At 34.5% G+C, this 14063-nt stretch overlaps 3 protein-coding genes across 3 annotated transcripts; all 3 read left to right on the forward strand.

Annotated features, from left to right (window-relative positions):
- Positions 1-268: 268 nt before the first annotated feature.
- LOC107431528 (serine carboxypeptidase-like 45) lies at positions 269-3531 on the forward strand. The gene is made up of 10 exons (XM_016042469.4): positions 269-635; positions 792-896; positions 1255-1350; positions 1464-1556; positions 1838-1908; positions 2074-2493; positions 2612-2745; positions 2842-2931; positions 3059-3176; positions 3309-3531. Exons 1-10 carry the CDS (start codon positions 392-394, stop codon positions 3456-3458), a joined length of 1521 nt encoding a protein of 506 aa, XP_015897955.1. The 5' UTR covers positions 269-391; the 3' UTR covers positions 3459-3531.
- A 5033-nt stretch (positions 3532-8564) lies between these two features.
- Positions 8565-12176, forward strand: LOC107431526 (serine carboxypeptidase-like 45). The gene is made up of 10 exons (XM_016042467.4): positions 8565-8891; positions 9095-9196; positions 9498-9593; positions 9764-9856; positions 10180-10250; positions 10358-10702; positions 11092-11216; positions 11335-11427; positions 11548-11665; positions 11787-12176. Exons 1-10 carry the CDS (start codon positions 8630-8632, stop codon positions 11952-11954), a joined length of 1473 nt encoding a protein of 490 aa, XP_015897953.1. The 5' UTR covers positions 8565-8629; the 3' UTR covers positions 11955-12176.
- A 370-nt stretch (positions 12177-12546) lies between these two features.
- LOC107431551 (phytochrome-interacting ankyrin-repeat protein 2-like) lies at positions 12547-13939 on the forward strand. The gene has a single exon (XM_016042500.4). It carries the CDS (start codon positions 13127-13129, stop codon positions 13622-13624), a length of 498 nt encoding a protein of 165 aa, XP_015897986.1. The 5' UTR covers positions 12547-13126; the 3' UTR covers positions 13625-13939.
- The last annotated feature ends 124 nt before the right edge of the window (positions 13940-14063 follow it).

A 14063-nucleotide genomic window follows, 5' to 3' on the forward strand; every position in this document is an offset into this window, starting at 1 on the left:
TAACAACATATAAATAAAAGCAAAATGTGTTATAAATATATTAGTGATTGCAGAAGCATGCGCACATTGTTTACGTCAGCTTCGAGCCTTTGATGATAGTATTGATCCATTCCCCATCGCTGCGGACCACACTCATCAGAATTGTCAAATCTCATTTTGTCTGATGAAATTATTTGCTGGAGCAGCACTCCTACTTTCTTTATTTTTATTTTTTGGTAAAATGCCTTTCGCCGTTGTCTTTGTTCATCTCTCTCTCTCTCTCTCTCTCTCTCTCTATATATATATATATATATATATAACCACCAAAACAACAAAATATGAGAATTAAGCAAGCAAACACCTCTCTCTCCCTTTCTCTTTCTCTGTCTTTCTGAGCAAACACAGTGTCACAATGTCAACATTAATGTGGGTTAGAACCCTGTATCTCACGCTTACACTAACGCAGCTCTCAGTGGACTCCTTTCCAGTCTCTGATAAGATAGTGAGTCTTCCTGGGCAGCCCATGGTCAGTTTTCAACAATTCTCTGGCTACGTTACCGTCGATGAAAAGCAGCAGAGATCTCTTTTTTATTACTTTGTTGAAGCAGAAAACGACCTACGTCACTCAAAGCCTCTCGTACTCTGGCTTAACGGAGGTATATTTATTGTTATATATGTTCCAGAACCAATTAGACTATATCTAGTTTATCTACATATAAACTTTTTTTGTTTTTTTAAATGATTAATAAAACTGTATTGAATTTAATTATATGGTTGTTGGGTTCTGAATATGGATGGGATGGTGATGGTAGGACCTGGTTGTTCATCTGTTGGAGCTGGTGCTTTCATTGAACATGGACCCTTCAAACCTAATGCTGGAGACTCCCTTTTCGAAAATGATTACAGTTGGAACAAAGGTCCGTCCTCCTTTTTATTTCTTTACCAATTATATGTTGTTACGGAATTGGGAGAAAAACAAATAACAACGGAAACAAAAGAAAGCGAAAAACAAACACACAATTTACGTGGAAATCCTTGACGGTCTCGGATCTATCGGTCCGAGACCTCCGCTTCCACCACAGAGCCCTAAATTTTTCTCCAAAATTAGTTTCACCAAATGGGTCGCACCGCGAGTTTTTTGGATCGGGTCAACAAGAATTCGGATTACTAACTCTAACATATGTGTATATGCCCTATATCCCAAAAAAAAAACAAAAATAAGTTGATAATTTCCTAATTAACTGAGGTTGGTTTTCAATCTGTAACTGCCTGCAGAAGCCAACATGTTATACTTGGAGTCACCAGCGGGAGTTGGTTTCTCATATTCTACTAACAAATCATTCTATACCACTTTGAATGATGCTATTACAGGTTCTTAATTCATTTCTCTTCAACATTACATATATATTTATATATATATATATATATATTCAATTGATATCCACGGATATATATGTCAATAATGGTTTTTGTTATTCCGAAAGCTCAAGACAGTCTCACATTCCTGCAACGCTGGTTTACTAAATTCCCGGAGTACAAGAACAGACACTTTTTCATTGCAGGAGAGAGTTATGCAGGTCTTGTGTTTTTCTTTTTCTTTTCTTTTATTCTATTTTATTAATTGTTGTCATGTCTATGCCGATTAACATTGTTTTTAACTCTACTTTTGGATGAAAAAATAATTAACCTTGTTCAACGAATAATGAACAGTACTGTAGCTCACACGAGATGCAGAAGATTAAGTAACAGTGTATTAGATGGAAAAAAAAGCAGTGGGTTTTTAGTTTTTAAAACCTGACAAGTGACAAGTGACAAGTGACCACCGACTTTTTTTTTTTTTTGAATGTCAATTAATTAGGTCACTATGTGCCACAGCTTGCCCAGCTCATTGTCAACTCCAAAGAAAAGTTCAATTTGAAAGGAATTGCTGTGGGTATTCTCTTTCTAGGCTCTAGCTATTACTTAAAAAAAAAATAAAAAAAATAAAATAAAATTTGAGTTCAAGTAATGAATTGGTTGATCATGATGATTTTTATTAATTGAACTTTTTTGGTTTTATATGTGTATATATATATATATACATATAATGAACAGCTGGGGAACCCATCTCTAGAATTTAATATCGATCTGAATTCAGAGGACGAGTACAATTGGAACCATGGGGTGATATCCGATTCAAGCTATGAGCTTCTGACCAAAGTTTGTAACAGTTCTCGGTTTAGGAGAGAGTTAACAACAGCAGGTCCGCTTTCAGAAGAATGTATTCGTGTATTTACACAAGTTCTTCAAGAGCAGACTCAATACAGAAATGATTTGGAGTATTTTGTAACGGGAGATGTTTGTCTATCATCTTCAGTATCAGATGATGATTATAATGATCAAGCACTCAATAAATCACTTTACCCAGCACTATCAATGCCAAATCTAGATCACCTTTTACCACCGTCTCTCAAATTGCAGTTAGAGAAAGCTCATCATCATCATCTGAATTTACATGGTCATGATGATCAACAGGTAACATGTACAACTCTAAGTGACAATGATTTTGTAATATTGCTTCATATATATATATATATATATATAGGGAATATATACATACATATTTTTGTGATTCATGCATACATGTGTGCAGCAAGTTACACATAAATATCAGAAGAGCGATGCCTGCGCACAGCAAGAAGTTGCTAAATATTTAAACAGGAAAGACGTGCACAAGGCTTTCCATGCTCAGCTTTTTGGAGTTAAACAATGGAATTTATGTAACAGGTAATTAATACTTGTGCATGCTTAGATTAAATTAATGCGGCTTCATTGACTTTGCTCATCTCATGGTTTTGCACTAATATAAAATTTCAAATTCAGGGATGTGCAATACGTTGTTGACCAGGAATTACCAACAATTCTGGTTGTAGGCTCCCTTGTTAGATCTGGCATCCGGGTCTTGGTTTACAGGTGTGTATATATATATATATATATAAATGGATATGTTAATTATTTTAATTTTAGATTTTAATCAATCAATTTGCATATTTTGATTTGGAGACTCATGTATAAATATCTAGCGTATTATATGTGACAGCGGTGATCAAGATGCAGTGATCCCATTTTTTGGCACTCGACGTTTGGTAAATCGATTAGCAAAGGACTTGGGACTCGAAACAACTGACCCTTACAGAGCTTGGTTTGAGAGCAAACAGGTCTGTCTTTTATTTTTAATGGACTAGTGTTTTGCTCATTAAACCTATTGAATTAGTTAATTATAATATTTTGCTTAATTATTAATTTATTATTATTATATACATATATATAATTAATTTTTTCACCTGCAGATTGGAGGATGGACACAAGTTTATGGTAATAACATCCTATCCTTTGCCACCATTAGAGGAGCTTCTCACACAGCACCAGCTGCACAGCCAGAACGATCTCTATTGTTATTTAAATCATTTCTAGCTGGAAAATCCCTGCCAAAAGCATGACTTGTGAGTGGATAAGGACTATCAATGTAAAATCTAATAACTAAATAAAAAACAAAGTCATTGCATTTGATTTTATTCGCTGTAATGCCACCTTTTTTAATATATATAGCAGTCTTTAAATATTCAAATGCCGCAAGAGTCTAGTTCTCCCATAGGTGAAAAAAAAGTAGTAGTATTATTAAGTATATATTTAATCGAAAAGATTAATTTCCATTTTTGCCATTTAGGAAAAAAATAATTAAAGGGGTTGAAGATTATCGTTAAAGTTGGCTTGCCAAAGAAATTATAGACAAGGAGCAACGCATATAATTAATTTTAAAGTAATTTAACCATAACCATTAGCGTAAATCAATCATCATATATAGTCAGCAAGTGCTATTGTGCTTGTGATCATTATAAATATATTTCTCCATCACATGTAATCAATGACCTAAGATAAATCATATATGTATATATGGACAAGGAGTGCAGGACGCACTATTCATATACGTGTAGAGTTTTGATTGGATCACCACTCAGCCATTCATATGTATGTATGTCTGTTTCAACAAACTAATAATTCTGCATGTCTAAGTGCACGACCCAATGCAATAAGCTTATCTGAACTGCCATTATATATGTATGTAGCAAAATCAAATGCATGTGGTGGTGTCTACAACACTCCAGCAACCATTATTTACCATTATTTGATTTGGAGGATTCAGAGCTTAGCACATGAAAAGAATATATTTTCACATACATATGTACTATATATATACATATGTTGTGGGGATTTTTTAGCCTACGAAAAATAGTCCAAGCAGCCTAATTAAAGTAGTTGTCCAAATGTCCTTCTCATTCCCCATATGAGATATGGTCACATCTAAATGGTATAATCCACTTTGTATCCATGTGATGATGTGAGAGCATTTAGGGTTTTTGGAACCTATGGAATATATCACCAATCTAAAATCTGTAAAGTACACCTTCTATATTCTGTCTATATTTATAATGATTTCATTCCAAAAAGATAAGTCTTAAATCCTAAGCATTTCAGTTTCCTCTATATTTTTTCTTTTCTTCCTCCTCCCACCAAATAAACCATATATTTTCCTTTATTCTTAACCATGGAAAAACCCATTTGATAAGCCGTTTTCATGGAAGAGGAAGAACTCTTTGAGATAAGGACTAATTTAAACATTGAAGGGTGAATGTCGGTGACCCTACACCATTTACTTGTTTTGTAGAGAGTCGGTGAAGCTAAAGAAAAACCAAAAAAAAAAAAAAAAAAAAAAAAAAGAAAAGAAAAGAAAACATAGGATTTGTAGTTTGGCTTGACTGAAAGGAGGTGACAAAAATCTTCCACAACAACATATATTACAGAGAGAGATGGCATTGGTAACTAAGATGTCCCACTAGCCTGTGTAGATCCTGTCAATTACGTTCAATAATTGCGACATTTTCATGCAGCTCTATATACGATTGAGTCTGGCTGGAATCCTTTAAACGTCCCATATATATATATATATATATATATCCAATTTAGGTACGTACTATAATTCTGCAGCCAATAAAATTAGGACATGTTCGCACAATCTCCAGCTTAATTAATTAGATGTAGCTATGTCAAGCAATGTGAACATATATAACATATTATGTAACTGTGAATTAGTACCAAGTATGATGGGCATTGGAGATATACATTATAATGAGGTCGCCTTCAACTATATGTAATTTTTATTTTTTAGTAGAAAAGCAATCTCTTTCCACAGAGAGACTACGGACAACCATAATGTGTAACGAGGGTGTCTTCTTCAGTTAAATTATTAGTAAAGCTATCATATAAGGTACGCGTTGCATCCGTTCAAAAACCATGTGCTCATTCTTTGTTTCAACTTCAAGACTCTATATTATATACACTTTTTTAGTATTGGGTAGACTTAGCCAATTATAACACCTTCAATTGGTCTATATATAACCATTATCCAATATTCACAATTCTTGTCACTTAAATCTCTCTCAGTTCTCAAATTACACTAGAAAATATATATAAACGTTGCTGAAGATAATGATTATGTCGTCTGTGGGTGTGCAACCATCTAATATAATGTGCATGGCCACCACAACCATAATAATATGGGCAGGTATACTTTCTGCCTCGAAGTGGACTCCTTTCCTCTGGCTGATAAAATTGACCATCTTCTAGGCCAGTCAGAGGTCACATTTCAACAAGATAACCAGCATAGAGCTCTTCTTAACTATACTTTGCTGAAGCACAGACTAACCCTTCTTCATAGCCTCTTGTTCTCTGGCTCATCGGAGGTATTCATTTCTCCAACATTACATTAATTTCCAGTTTGGCCCCAGTTGGTTAAGATTTAACTTGGTGGTATAATAATTATTATTTGTACATAAAATATGAATATTCATTAATTTCTTAAATATGGGTATGGTACATATAGGGCCTGGTTGTTCGTCTGTTGGAGAAGGTGCTTTCATCGAACACGGACCTTTCAGAGTTTCACGGCAGACTTTTGTTAAAAAGTTATTTACATCTGGAACAGAGGTCCACCTTGCAAAACCAAACTTTCTATATATGAAAATAAAGCTTATTTCACTCTTGAATAGTTTTATGTTTTGTACTTCATACGTTGAGACCATTAATTTTCACTTGAGATAATTTTATTCCTTTATTTATTTATTTCACTAATTTGCTACAGAGGGCAATATATTATACGTGGAAGTGGAAACATCACCAGGGTTGGCTTCTCTTATTCTGCAAACAAATCATTTTATCCAACTGTGGATTGTAAGGCTACGGTTTTCCATCATTTCTGTACATTAACATCATACATATAAAATGTTACTTCAATGTGACAATTTCTATCTCCTTTATTTATTTATTTTTAATGATGAATATATAGTCACAGCATTTTATTCTAGCTGTGACCAAAAAATTTCATGACAAAAAGTAAGTAATTTTCCCGTTTTTGGGAGTGGTCTCTCTCGTCTATGACGATGTTATTTTGCTCGCTGAATTACTTTTGAGGGCCTATAGTCATTTTGCATTATATATATTGAGCAAGGGTTTTCCAAATCTTAAAAGCTTGCAACTGGTTTGGCAAATTCCCAGAATACAACAACAGAGATTTGTTCATAGCAGGAGAAACCTATGCAGGTTAGTTAATATATATATATATATATTCTATCATTTCATTATATAGTTAATTAGTACCGAAACTCTTTATATATAATTGGCTCAATCCTAATTAATTTGAAGTCAATGATGATGTTATATAAAAGATTATGTAATTTAAAACTGTACCTTCGTAATTGGCGTATCACATTATACATATATTATATGTTGATTCCCATCTAATTGCGCACGTTTGCATTTTCTTTTTTTTTATATAATTTTCGGAGAAACCAAACAGTAGTTCTAGAATTCAATACAGATATCGATTCAGGAAGACGTACGAGTTCAATTGGTCACACTGGCTGACATCCGATTCAAGCTATGTGCTTCTGACTCGAGTTTGTAACAGTTGAAGGTTTAGGAGAGAGAATACCTCATGACTGTTACTGAAGAATGCGGCGGTGATCTCTGTCTATCATCTCTTCAATCTCGTAATAATATAAATCTATCTTCCTCTTACCTCCACTTTCCACCTCATAACATCAAATTCTCACTCTGAAAAACCTTGATCTAAATCAGCAGGTAAGCCAATCAATAAAAGAATTGACAACTACTTTTTAACATATGAATCCCTATAAGGTAAGGTTTATATTATTTACTATAGTTAACAACACATCATAAACTCTTCTTACTTTTACAGCAAGTTACGGGACAGAAGCAGCTTTGATATTTGCGCACAACAAGAAACGATAGAGTATTTGAACATAAAAGACATGCAACGTGCTCTCCATGCCAAGCTAGTTGGAGTTGAACGATGGAGTTTATGTACCTAGTACTATTTATACCATAGTTGACTTATTCAAATTGCATGTCCATTGATGTAAAGGGGTTTTCCTTACTTTTTCTTTTTCTTTTCTTTTCTTCCTTTTTTTTTTTTTTCTTTTTTTTCTTTTTTTGCTCCCCAGTTTCAGGGATTAGCAATATTTTGTTGACCAAGAAATACAAACAATTCTGGTTTGTGGCCTCCCTTGTTAAGTCTGGAATCGGGGTTTTAGTCTATAGGTAATACTTTCCTAATTAATTACAATACATTTTAGGATTATTTTACTTTCCATTTCTTAAATTTTACAAATAATATTGTGACAGTATTGTTAGGGACTGTCCCACACTGGTCGGAAACTTCAAGAAAATCCACTAGATAATCCAAACCTACCTATCTCAGTTTTGGACTGAACCTCACGTAATAGGAACTAGGCAAGTGGGCTTGGGCAGATTAGTAAGACCTAGGTAAGTGGGCTTGGGCATGTAGCCAGATGATTGGAAATTTCATGTGAGGTTTAAGTCAATTCCATTTCATTTTCTTGGTGCAACCAGTTGAATGTTATGTTGTACACGTTTATTTTTACATACTAAGACTTTATATATAGTTGTTCATGAGCATGTATCCAGCATTTGATTTGAAGCACTTAAATTATTTAAATTTTTTTCTGAATTAAGGTTCCATTGATTAATTATTAACAATTGACCTATAATCCAATATTAACTGGAAAATATCACTATTTGATTCTGAAACAAACTTGTAGAAGAAGTTATGAAAAGCTAGACAGAAGTTTGTCACTATAATAAACACTTTAGTTTTATAATGACAATATGAATGGCTGGTTTTACCCTAATTTGCGATCATTCTATTTAAAACCGTTTTGTATGTGAAGTGGAGGACAAAGTAGTTGTAGTTGCAGATTCTTTTCTTCATATATAGCATTTGTAATTTAGACATCTTGTTAAAGGCAGATGCACAACATTTCTTTATGTTGAAGTCAAGAATTAATTAGCAAATAAATTGAAGCGTTTGCACACCACATTTTCTTTTTCTTTTTCTTTTTTCCTTTTTTCCTTTTTTCCTTTTTTCCTTTTTTTTTTTTAAATAAAAAAATACGTAATTTACAAGTAAGACTATATATATGCAAAACCAAGTAGCTCATAATAACTTCACACTTCACACTTCTCTTCGTCTCTGTCACTCTATCTCTCAGTCTCTCACTCACTCACTCACTCAATGAAGCCATGTCCATCTAAGCCATGGATAAAAATGGTGGCCAGGGTCTTCGCAATCTTCATACAGATGATCTTCATAGTAGAGTCTCACCCAAAATCTGATAAAATTATAAGTTTGCCGGGGCAACCTGACCACGTCAGTTTCCAACAGTTTTCCGGCTACATCACAGTGGATGAGAAGCAACATAGAGCTCTCTTTTACTATTTTGTGGAAGCAGAAGCACACCCTGCTTCAAGGCCTCTCGTTCTCTGGCTTAATGGAGGTATATCTTCTTCAGATTCTTAGATGATGATCTGCAGATTGCTGCCATAAGAAATAATGTATTTCTACATTATAATTAGAATTATTTTTCAAACATGTTTCTGCTATTTGTTTTTTACAAAACCAAAAATAAAAAGTTACAAAAGTTGCTAACTAGCTATCCTTTGTTTGCTTTTGCAATTTACTTTTTGTATTTTTGTGTAGGGCCGGGTTGTTCCTCTGTTGGAGCAGGAGCTTTCACCGGGCATGGACCCTTTAGACCAAATGGAGAGAATCTTGTGAAGAATGAGTATAGTTGGAATAAAGGTCTCCAAGCAGAACAAATTCATATACACTTCCCACACCCCCCCCCCCCCCCCCCCCCCTTTTTTTTTTTTTTTTTTTTTTTAATCTAGCATGCAACTCCTTTTTGTGATGTGGCAAGGACGACTAATGACGTAATATTTTCCAGCAGAATTTTTTTTTTCTTTTTTTGTTTTTGAAAAAAAGACATAATATATGGCATAGTTTTCGGTCATGCTAGTGTTACCATGCCTTAGAGACAAGTTGTTTTACACTTACAAATGAATACAAAATTTAATATGAGAGTTTGATTTCATGGTTACAGAAGCCAATATATTGTACCTGGATTCACCAGCGGGGGTTGGTTTCTCTTATTCTTCGAATGAATCATTTTACTCCTATGTCAACGACGAGATCACAGGTTAATGTTCTTATTTTTCTTAATAATATATAAACCCATCATAAAAATTAAGTGTGTGAGTTCTAACTTTAATTTAATTTTGGAATATTCGTGTCATCAGAAAATGTCGAAATCTTTTAATAATGTGAAACTGACATGACATGTATGGGTTTATCTCTCTGTATGTGAAGCACAAGACAATTTTTCATTCTTGAAGCGTTGGTTGATCAAATTTCCAGAATATGACAACAGAGACTTCTTCATTGCAGGAGAGAGCTATGCAGGTTTTTTGTGTATTCTGCTGCTGTCACACATTATATATTTAGTTTAATATTGTGGAATTAATATTTTATTTAATCATCATGATAGAATAAGTTATGGATAAAACAAAAGTTTTCTTTCTCCTTTGAAATTGTCAATCAAGACACCTCAATTTTGGTTCTTAAAACTAAAACAGTTGGGAGAGTTTCAAAATTCACAGGAGGTTGAGAGAGAAAATAATTTTATTTTATTTATACAACTCATAGCTGCTAGACAGCTTCACGTTACAATTTATATATCCATATTTAGTCTATGATTTCTAAAATAAGCTCATTGTCATAAATAGGTCACTATGTGCCACAACTTGCGCGGCTCGTTCTTCATTCCAATTTGAGACTCAATCTAAGGGGAATAGCTGTGAGTGGTTGGAACATTACATGACTGATAATAAACCTGTTTTTTGATTAATTACATAACAATAATTGTTGGACTAATATTTGGAAAATCTTAACAAATGAATGCAGATTGGAAATCCTCTGTTGGAATTTAGCACAGATTTAAACTCACAGGATGGATATTATTGGTCTCATGGGGTGATATCTGATTCTGCTTACAAACTACTGAAAGTGGTGTGTAACACTTCTAGGTTCAACAGAGAGGCCATTGGTGGCTCTCTTTCTGATGCTTGTCTCCGTGTATATCACCAACTCTCTGAGGAACTTACTGAGTATCTCGATCCTTATGATGTGACTGCCGATATTTGTCTGTCATATTCATTTAACCATCTTCACCCACTTAGCCTCTTGTCCACTTTCCAACTTTTATCATCTAGTCACCATAATATACTACCTGCTGCTCCTAATCACAAGGTGAGAAAGTGTGCATTACTTTATTACTTGGTCTTTTAACTGATTTTAGAAAGGGAAAATTACACAACCAAATACACACCTGTATTTTTAAGAAACTGTAAGGAAACACACCCCTCTTGAATATTCTGTTCCAAAGTTCACCCCTTTCATATATATACGTACAAGTTCTTGAAGTTTTCATGTGTAAATTAAGGTATGAAACCTAAAGAAATGTCAACTATAGGAGTGATTATGCAATTTAATTTTTTTCTTTATTAAAAAATAAAGGGTATATCCGCAAAACCTGCAACCTGAAAGGAGAATTAATGTAAATTTTATGGTTTTAGGAATATGGTGGATGATTTTAATTACAGGATGTTCAAGTTGGACGTTTTGCTGTTTAATTACAGGTAGGCGCAAGCAATGTAGATGTGTGTTTGAAAGAGAAAACAGCCGACTATTTAAACAGAAAAGATGTTCAAAACTCACTTCATGCTCGACTGGTTCGAGTCCCTAGATGGAGTTTGTGCAGCAAGTAATGGCTCTGGCATATACCTTTTTCTAGTGGCACAAAACCAACCTTTCTTTTTTAAGTTTGTCAACTACTTTTATTATTATTATTGTTATTGTTATTTTAAATTACAATTGTGCAGTGTGGTAGAATATGACATCCAAGACAGAGAAATACCAAGTATTCAATTGGTAGGTTCGCTGGTCAAGTCTGGAATCCGAGTGATGGTTTACAGGTTAAGGGGGTTTCTGGGGAATTCCAACTTCATCAATTTATAATTGCCTTTAGTCTGGAATCAAGAAATGGAAAAATTATGTATATATTTAAAAAAAAAAATGGTTAAACTATGTGACAGTGGAGACCAAGACTCAGTTATTCCATTCACTGGAACTCGAAGTTTAGTGAGCAGATTAGCAAAAGAGCTGAAACTGAAGTCAACTCAACCTTACAGAGCCTGGATTGAAGGAAAACAGGTTAGTCTATGTAGCAGTAGCAAATAATATGTGACAAATTTTGGAGATTTGGTTTTGCATTTTAAAAAAGTAAAAAGGTTTTTGGATGGTTTAAGTAAGTCTAATTATTAATTATTGGCAGGTTGGAGGATGGAGTCAAGTTTATGGAAATAAAAACATGCTGTCGTTTGCCATAATTAGAGGAGCATCTCATGCTGCTCCATCCTCACAACCAAAGAGATCTCTGCTTCTTTTCCACACATTTCTACAGGGCAAACCACTTCCAACTTCGGATGCTATTATTCCTTAGATTTGTTTTCTTTTATTATTTTTTATTAATGCTTCCATCAAGAGCAAAAAAAATAAAAAAATAAAAATATTGCTTCTACTTTTTTTTTTTTTTTTTGTTTATTAGCTATGACTTATTATTTTCCGTCTTCTTAAGTCGTTTGTTTTTTTTTTTTTAAATTCATTCCTTGTTATAATGGATGTGATGAAATGTTACCAAGTGTATAATGATATTCATTGCTTACCAATGAGGAACTAACTAATTCTGCACTGCATTTTAATTTATTTTATTTCTAAAGAAGAGAGAATTGAACAAGAGCAAAAAGTGGAATTTAAAAAATATATATATATATATGATAAAGTCGACCTAGTATCACAAACTTATTAATTTAAAAAATTCATAGCATTAAGTTTCCTATTATGACACAATGACATCCCTTTGGTTTGTTGGCCTTTTTTCTTTTTCTTTTTTAAATTTAAAATTAAAAAAAATTAAAAAACAATTAAAAAAAAATTAAAAAAAAAAAGGAGGAAAAAAGCCCCACCATATATCGTCAGACTGACGGGGGTGGAAGAAACGGTTAAATTAAGAGAAATACAAACTGAAAGAATAAAAATATCTGTGTCTCTCCTTGGAGAATAAAACTTGGGCGCGCGTGCGAACCCTGTTTCTGTGAGTAGAAGATTATCCTATTCCTTCCTTCCTTCCTTCCTGGCGTAGGGTTTGGGTTTGGGATTGGTTTTTGGTGTTTGGTGTTGGTGTTGGTGTTGGTGGCAAATCTCTCTTTCCCAATCTAATGTTCCCATCAAATAATCTCGAAATCAGTTCAGGATATCTCTGAATCTCTCTCTGTGTATATTTTATTATTGTATTATTAAAGAAAGAGAGCGTGTTAGGGTTCGGCATCCAATCCATCAGTAAAAATTATGATTGAAATCTCCTCCTCCTCCTCCCCCTCGTTGTGTTCATTGGTCGTGATGTTTCTCCAGAATCTGCGTGCATTCGGTCCCGGTCTCAATCCCTTGGCAACAATCTACTGTGTAGCCCATCATTCTCGCTAATTCCTTTTTCTCTCTCTTTCCCCTTGTTGTCTGAACTGATTTCCCTTCTTAGAATCTTGTTCAATATCAAATCTTGTTTGTTGGACTGGACTGGACTTGACTTTTGCTTGATTAAGAAAGTAATAAAAAAGTATGCCTCCAGAGAAAGAGGAGGAGGAAGGGCAAGGGCAAGGGCAGGTCGTGTTGTTTCGTCGTCGGAGAAAGCGTTCATTCAGGGACGACAGGGGCTGGACTTTGCTTCATATCGGTGCTCGGAAAGGCAATCTAAAAGAGGTGAAGCGACTTCTCAACGAAGGAATGGATGTAAATGTCAGCGCCTGGGGCAGCCCCAAATCCAAAGGAGTCACCCCGCTCCATCTCGCCGCCGAGGGCGGCCACCTCAACGTTATGGACGAGCTTCTGGAGCGCGGCGCCAACATTGACGCTCGAACCAAGTCATCGTGTGGCTGTGGGTGGACTCCGCTGCACGCTGCCGCCAAAGAGAGGAGAAAGGAAGCTGTCAAATTTCTCGTCCAGAACGGCGCCTTTTTACCCCCCGATATCAACGATTGCAGATTTAACCCTCCACTCCATTACTGTCCTGGACTTGAGTGGGCTTATGAGGAGATGAATCGTCTCCGACATGATTGACCCCTAATCAAAACTATCAAATTTGCTTTGTTAGCCTCCTTCCTGCTTTTGTCTTTTCTTCCTTTTTTGTTTTTTAAAAAAAAAAAAAAAAGAAATTTGCTGCTTTGTGTGGGTCTTTGCTGCTTCTGCTACAACTATTATTATTATAATTATTATGGTATTTGTAGTAGCGATTCCAATAAAAATTCCTAATCATGTCTGTCTGTTTGATTGTTGGTTCTGTCTCTAGTGGGTTTGCCGATTGCTCTTGTTATGTATTATCGATAAATGTTTAAAAATAAATCAATCAATAAAAGTTCCTACTTTGTTTTTGAATCCTTGTGTAAATGTGAATTTGCAGCATCTTTTAAATAATTCTTCATAGAATAGAACAAGCTTTTTATAGTATTCATGCCGGCAGTCTTAGCTCTGACACCTTTGCTGGCCATAGCAAGAGACA

This window comes from Ziziphus jujuba, chromosome 11 (genome assembly GCF_031755915.1).
Source record: "Ziziphus jujuba cultivar Dongzao chromosome 11, ASM3175591v1".
NCBI lineage: Eukaryota > Viridiplantae > Streptophyta > Magnoliopsida > Rosales > Rhamnaceae > Ziziphus > Ziziphus jujuba.